The 7,792-nt window shown below is 53.4% G+C and overlaps 1 protein-coding gene across 1 annotated transcript in view; it reads left to right on the top strand.

Annotated features, from left to right (window-relative positions):
• Nucleotides 1-7,792, top strand: part of LOC113209361 (T-box transcription factor TBX20-like) — an 84,358-nt gene that overhangs the window by 54,740 nt on the left and 21,826 nt on the right. Inside the window, exon 3 of the mRNA XM_052269319.1 lies at nucleotides 7,370-7,643. Coding sequence (XP_052125279.1) covers nucleotides 7,370-7,643 — 274 coding nt within the window. The remainder of the gene's footprint in view (nucleotides 1-7,369; nucleotides 7,644-7,792) is intronic.

Here is a 7,792-nt window from a genome sequence, read left to right as displayed (position 1 = left end):
TGGAGCAGAGGGGGGGGGGGGATTGCGGATCGATGGCCCGGCCGCTGGGTATGTCAGCAAACACATTTACATGTACACTACCTGGCAACCGTCGCGCGGGGCATCCACGACCAGCAGCAGCAGCCGCCGCCGCCCTCGCCAGGCGCTACACTTTTTTAATTCTCGCTAAAACAGAATAGTATAGCGTTTCTTAGTCACGAATAAATCTTTTGCAGTTGTATGCCACGGAAGCTGTTCTTTTTGTAGCCTACAAGTGAAGGATTTGATCAAAAACATGTTACAAAATAATTATCTCTGTTCTGAAATGATTTAAGACTTTACTCGTGCTGAAGAACAGCGGAAAGTGGGATTTACGTTGCGCTGTGTGAGCGAAAGGGTTTATTGTGTGTCGGAAGGCAGCGGCGAGTTGATAGAGAGAGCCAGCTGACCTGCCACACTCGCGTCTGTACGTCTAAGTGGCGGAGGTAGGAGGGGAGGGGAGGATAGTATCCATCCGGATGCTTCTCGCATCCTCTCCTTTCGGCCCTGGCCATTGGCGGCGGCGGCGGCTTGGGCTCCATACGAGCGGAGAGGAAATCGATATCAATCGTGAGGGGGTTGAGTGGCGAGGGGGGCATGTGAAGCGCGCGCGCGAGGAGTGACGCCGTTAGTTAGACAATTATCGCTCACGATACCATCTGATCACTTCCCCCACCTCGTAGTCCTTCCGGGGGGAGGGGTGGAGGGGGAAGATGGCAAAGGAGCCGCCGCCGCAGAGCAGTCCTGGACTGCCCCGCCTTGTGGGGAAGGGGTAATGACCACACACGCACACACACACACACACTCACAGCACGGCATGGGAAGTGACGCCGCTGCCACCGCAGTGTGCCCACCGCCCGGCAGGTAGGCCGGCCCGCTCGCCACGGGTGCGCGACGGGCTGGCCTACCCGCCAGGCGCCCTATCCCAGGTGGAACGAGGGAGAGAAACAGAACAAAATAAGCGTTTCGGTATAGTATAATAACGATTCGCCCAAAGAATTGCCCCCGCCCGCTCTTGTTTTAAACCTCCTTTTTAGGCGCCCTTGATATCATGGCGGTGCGCGTGGTGTGCGTGCGTGTGTGCTGCCTCCAACGGGCCCTGTCCCTCGGCCAGGCCAGAGGGACCACTGGCGGGCCCACAAATCCACCGCAATATGAATATGTATAAAATATTACAATCGTGCCATTCCGTTCTCGCATTCTTCATGGCGGCGCGGCCGGCGTGCCCGGCTCCGCGGCCTGGCTCCGATGTGGATCCTTATCAGAGAGGTAATCCCGTGGAAAGAGTTGTATATAAATGTGAGGGCGGCCTAATAGGCCAGCAGCGGGTAATAGAAGAAGGATCCCCCCTCCCCGTTTCTCTCCCACTCACACTCCCTATTTCTCTCTCTCTCTCCCTCTCTCCCTCCCTCTCCTATTTTGCAAATGAATGCGGCGTGTTAAGCTTATGATTAAGAAAGTTTTACATATATTCACTAACAAACGTGAAGACATTTTGCGTCGAGTGTAGGGTAGCAGGCGAGAGTATGATGCAGATTGAGCCCTCTGCTCTAGAGCACAGTTATTTTGTGAATATACATTGAATATTTTTTGGCGTATCACTGTTAATATTTTTCGGGCAAATGCGTGAGGCAAATGACTCTATTATATCTGTTGCCTTCCTTTTGGTAGGAAAAAAGAGGTAATCCTTTTGTCAGACGATAAGATAAATAATCGGAGCAGTGTCAAGCCCGGCTGCAACATACGTCATTATCTTTTACGATATCGCATGCCTCTCCCCCTTCCCCCTTCTCTCTCTCTCTCTCTCTCTCTCTCTCTCTCTCTCTTGCTACCCGTCTATGCGAAAACGCGGCGGCACACCAGTCGCGGCGGTCAACGTGTCATCGTGTATCAAAAGAGTTGTTAAACTTGCCCTGTTCGTCTCCTGGTTTTTTTCCTTGCCATTTTCCTTTTTTCCTACTCTGTGCTCGCAGACGGCGCCAACCCACTCTCCTTTGTTTTCGTCCTTTGCTGTTTTTGCGTTTTGGCGCGTGTTTCGGTCGTCGCGCGCGTTTAAACTTGCTTTTTCAGCGCTTAACGAGAAATGTAGACAAACAAGCGCAGTTTAAGAAACCATTAAAGAGAGAACGAAAATGCGATGGAGGCCCCATATAGCAGTGGTAAGAGGTGTGCGACTTAATTTCCGTCATGAGCTGGCTTTTCGTCTCTCTGTCCCGCGGCTATCCTACCTCGCTCCCGGTTGGGTGGCCATCTGTGCAAACAACAGTTTGGAATTAGTTTAGTCGCCCGAACACCCCGCGGCCCGGACTTGTCTAATTTATGCAGCCGATTGCTCACTCATCTCGTCGGCTCCTTTTTTTGTGGCATGGTGATGACCCCTCAATACGATCGAAACACCTTGCGGAGGCGTCGTCGTTTCGGAGGCCAGACCTTTTAGGCCGTGAAGTGGTCAGAATGAGAGCGTCGTTAAGAACTGTAACTTTATATACGTTCATGGTTATACCGGTGATTACTGTATTATAATCAGTAAAATGTTATTTTCAACATAAACAACGTATCTCCTTGGTTTGTGTCAGTATCATTACGCATGTTGTGTACGTGGTTTTTTAAAGTGTGAGGGTGTTGTTTTTGTGCCCAGTATGGATATTTTGCAACTTCCGAATTATATTCTTCAGCGTAGCATATCTTTGTTTGGGCTCTTACCTGCCGCCGCTGCTTGCTGGTGGAAAATGCGACGTGGTCGAGCGGTGCGAGTGTGTGTGTTGTGCGTGTTGTGAGGGGTGCGTCGGCTCCTGCCTTTTTGCTGTTCGGTTGTTTGTTCCGCTTTGCTTTACAGGTGCGTCTGGCCGCCCCGCGTGTCGGCTCGTGTAGCGGGCGGCAGGTGGTGGTGTGGGGGGTGGCAGGCCGCCGTGGAGTTGGAGGGGGGGGCTGGGGGGGCTGGGGGGGCTGTTGAATTTGTCATAGCCTGACGACTGGCCAGCTGGGCCGATGCGCTCCTGTGTGTGTCCAGGGGCGCGCGTGTACACACACAGAACAGGCCGCACCCTCAGATTAATCTCGTGTGTGTGTGTGTGTGTTTGTGTGCCCGTGGAGTGCCCTCTCCGTGAACACGCACGCAGCCGCGTCGTGCGTGCCTTTTCGCAACAGGCGTGGTGGGTGCTCGACATGTCGTTACGGTCGCCTTCTTCGGCCCGTCGTTCGTCTGCGTCCGCAGCGTATGATGACCACGACGCCGTGCCGCGCACATCGGGTACAACACTCCATAGAACTTTACATTATGCACTGCCCCGCGTGTGGCATGCCATTTTGCGTCTAGCGTCCTGTGGACTGCGATCAAAACCACGTGCGACTTTGTGGTCTGGGGTATTCAATTATTATGTTGTCTCAAAATATCATGAGGGACAAAAATCAGAAAAAAAAATTGAGGGATTTTTCTTGATTTTACACCGCGAAATACGTTTCTGGAAAATCAAAATCCTTATTTTGTACACAGTCCCCGGCGGCATAGCAGCAGGGTAAATGAGTCGTCGGGCAGCGCGGGGGGTTGGAATCAAGTCGTCGCCGGCGTGGATTGAATCAGACTGGCAGGCGCCTGCGGCCGCCCCCAGCGTCTGACCGATTTGTCAGCGTCGATAGCGGGCGGCGCTGGAATTAGTCACTGCCTCGTATAGCGGGTGGCCGTGCGGCCAGCGCGACGCGACGCGCGGGGTCAAGCCTACTGACTGCACGTGTCGCGTTCCGAGCTGACGAAACCAGCTGACGAGCTGACGATATACCAGTAGCGCCGACAAGCGAGCTGCCCCGCCCCGTTCGTTTGTATGGGAACGAGAATGTCGGTGCGAAGTCCACGGCTCCCAATCAGCGAGCGCCGCTGCTTCTCGCCGAACTTCCCACACGGTCATAGGTGGCATGCGCTGCAAAGACTATCGATGGCAACGCTGCGATTCTGTAGCCTTCTCTCTCTGTCTCTCTCTGTCCTTCGCTCTCTGCGCCCCTCCCTCCCACGGCCCGCAGCCATTGTCTGTACTCGAGCGCTGCTTGGCTTCCCATCTCCTTCTTTCCTTTCAGCGATATCTCGATCACACTCACTTGGCGATCACAAACAAGACTCACTGCTGCGTGCGGGTCGCGCGGCCGTGAGTATGAGAAAGTTTGGCGCCTGGAGCCCCCGCGCCCGCCATCTCCTTTCCGTTTGTTTGTCCGTCTCCTAGAAGCAGTTTGTTTTGGAAGCGTTGGGCCCCCGCGCCGTGCGTGCTCGCGTGATGTGGGACTGCGGGCGCACGTCACCTCCCCCGAGCCTCATCGCGCGGACCGTTCGACAAGTCTCTCCCGGATGTAAAGATCCGCACTCAGTACTATAGTCGAAAACTGTAGTTAAACTGTAGTTAAACTAAAGTTTAATTGTAGGTTTCTATAGTTTAACTGCATTTTTTTCGGACGTAGGGCCAGAAAGCGGGAAAAACTGCAGATTAACTACAGTTTTACTGCTATGATGAAATTACTGGAGTTCTGACTGCAGTTCGTCTTCAGATCCTTCCACCCGGGCTCTCTGTCTCTGTCTCTCTCTCTCTCTGTCTCTGTCTCTGTCTGTCTCTCTCTCTCTGTCTCTCTCTCTCTGTCCAACAGCGACATGCAGAGGGCGTGACGGGCGCATGTCACTTATTGGGGCCCCGTATTATTGAGCTGGGCAGCCGAAATGAGTCTCGTCGCTCTACAAGAAAGAGGAAGAGAGAGGCCAAAGCGTCGGTGGGCGAGGACGAATAGAGAGCGGAAACGGGAGAACGGGAAAAGAGGGGGGCGGGGGAGCGGGTGCTAATGTGGCCTAAGCGATATACCCGGCTCTACTTACTTATCCAGTACGCCCCTGTGTGTGGGTGCGCGCGCGCTGCGGGTGCGGAGGGAGAGAGAGAGAGAGACAGAGAGAGATGATTATCGCACGCTATACGCACTGCGTGACGTGGCTTGCCACTCCGTGGTTGTGCGCTGCTGGCGGCGCGGCGCCATCTTGTTCTTGGGTCTCTAATCTGCATAGCGCTCTGGTTGACGCCCCGCCCATGCGGGCTCTTTCTCTCTCTCTCTCTCTCTCCCGGCGCGTCGCGGTGTTGATGTGTGTACGTACGCGCCTCGCGCCCAGTGACTCCGGGGCACGCCACCCGTTCATAAAGTAGCCAGCGCGCGCCCCCCCGCTGCGTTTGAGCTGCATTAAAAATGAGCCCGCGACTATGCTGGAAAACATCCGTTTCTTTTCCTTCTGAAGTTTCCGTTTTTCTTTTTTGGTTCATATATTATTTCTATCGCTCCTGCAATTATTTCCAAATTTTTGGCTCGTCGTTGTTTTCAACGAAAAATTAATAGCTTGTAGGATGCACTTGCCATCATTGAGATTGCAGAAAGTGCAAGATGATGGGGTTGTATATGGTCACGCTTTGTGACTGCAGTGAGGTGAGATTGTTGGGTTGCACCCGCAGCCGGACACCTTACCGACACCTTGCGCACCAACCACCGGGACTACTGGGACCCGTAATTATAAAACCGCGCAACCGACTTATTAAATTACGACACTTATCAAGTATTTGGATTAATCGGGTGCAGCCCGGGTTGTTTTTAATTACTGACGGGTAGCCACTCGCCCCTCTATAGTGGGGGCGGGGCTACGGGCGGCAGGGGCTGTCCACGGGGATGCCTGGGAAGTTTTTTTTTTTTTTTTTTTTTTTTTTTTTTTTTTTTAAGAAAAGGTTACTCACATTTTTAATTTTTGTTTCGATTTTGTCACGACGTGTAATTTGCTCTGTGATGGAAACCAACGCAGAAGCAGTGAGGAATGTCGATCTGGTAGACTTGATTTTGACGCACTACCAACTCACCTGATCGTTGTCATTGCGTCGTCATTCCACTTGCTTTCTATCGCGCCCGTTCTGTCTGTTTTTCCACCGAGTACTGATGATGGGGTTGCGGCGCGTACACAGGTGGCGGTGCTTTGCAGGTGACGTGCGTACGAATGGACTTAGCACGCGTTTCCCACATTTTGGCGTGCCCTGCGCCAATTTATTATTATGAACACAGCAGCGCGGCCCGCGCGCTCGCCGCTGCCGCAGCATCGACCGCCGAAAGTATCGGGTGAAGAATGGCTCCTAGTAGCACCTGGGTAGGAAGGGAAGGGGTTTTGATATTAATGACCCCTCTACTGGTCGACCCCCAAGGCCTGCTTCACCTGCCGGCGTGGGGAGAGAGGGTGGAGAGGTCCCTAGCGCCAGGCGGAGGGGTCGGCGAGTTCGGTCGACCCACTTTGCGAAATTGTTATTTTCGCCTTATTGCCGATCGGTGAGAGTCTCATTCGTATACAAGCGATCAAATGAAACCCGGTTTATTCGACGGAGTTGATGATGATGATAATTTTTCAATTAAATTTCGGCGGCCGCGTTATTCGCAGAGAGCACGATATCGCTTCCGGTCGCGCGCCGCGCCGGGGCAGCTTGTTCCGGCCGTGTCGGCGCGCGAAATTTCAATAACCAGCGGGAGGCGTGGAGCTGCTGCTTGCGCTGGCTGGTCTGTTGGCCGGACCGGGCGCGCCGGGCGGCGGCGTTAGGCTGTGAGAACATTTTGACAGTTGGTCGGCCTGTCGGCGAGTTCGCAGACCGAGCGCTTGTATCACTATATACTCGCCGGCGCGCACGCACACACGAGCGCTCGCAAACGAGTGTGAGCTCTTTGCGTGCGGATAAGCTACACAGGCCCCCCGCGGTTTTCGCGCTGCCACGCCACGCCACTGCTGTTGTGTTGGCAGCATTGTGTCATCAGCTGGTCTCGAATAGTTTTTTCAGTAATGTTTTTCGAAAATTTGCAGTCCCATTGCTTACCTTCAGAAAGAAATTTGCCCTTTTTTTAAAGCATTTAAACTGATTCTTTACTCTCCAATTTTTTTTATTTCCTTGCCTCAATAATAATTACACCCTGTTGACCCCGAGACATCTAAAGTGCATGGAGTGAAGAGAGATGGGGGAGAGAGGGGAGCGGGGGAGACACTCCCGTCACGGTGTTGTGCCCCCATGGGCGAGGGGAGAGGGGAGGACCGCGCAGTCAGCGGAGCGTCACCCAAAGCAACATGGAGGTTAACGCGAGGGTACCTCTCGTGGCTACCCTGGAGTACCCTTCTGAGTACATCACAGCTCCGCCTACATACACTGCCAAAACACCTTTTCCCATGAAAATGTTTGAGTTAACTCAACTTTCTATTTAGGTATCTCCTGGAAATTCAAATTCAGTTGTTGACATTTTGGTTTCCTAAATATTTGTCAACTTGTTGGAGTTGTAGCCTGCTTTGTTTGACAATTTGTTTGACGTTTTGTTGCAGACGCATGTTCCCCACGCTACGAGTCTCCTTCACCGGGGTACGGCCCGAGCAGCGCTACGCCGTGCTCATGGACATCGTGCCCGTGGACCACAAGCGCTACCGGTACGCCTACCACCGCTCGAGCTGGCTCGTGGCCGGCAAGGCGGACCCGCCCGCGCCCAACCGCCTCTACGCGCACCCGGACTCGCCCTTCAGCGGCGAGCAGCTCCGGAAGCAGGTCGTCTCCTTCGAGAAGGTCAAACTCACCAACAACGAGATGGACAAGAACGGACAGGTACGCCAGCACTTCTGTATTAGTTGATATTTCGCCTTGACTGTTTTTCATGCCTATGAATCTCGGACGAGGCCAAAGTACGAGTATCTCGTCCTACTTTTCATAGTTCTGTGCCTATGGTCCATTCACTGGCCAATCAGTCATTCATT

Source organism: Frankliniella occidentalis, unplaced genomic scaffold (genome assembly GCF_000697945.3).
Source record: "Frankliniella occidentalis isolate FOCC.00 unplaced genomic scaffold, Focc_3.1 Scaffold89, whole genome shotgun sequence".
In the NCBI taxonomy this organism is placed as follows: domain Eukaryota; kingdom Metazoa; phylum Arthropoda; class Insecta; order Thysanoptera; family Thripidae; genus Frankliniella; species Frankliniella occidentalis.
This window is presented reverse-complemented; position numbering and strand designations above follow the sequence as displayed.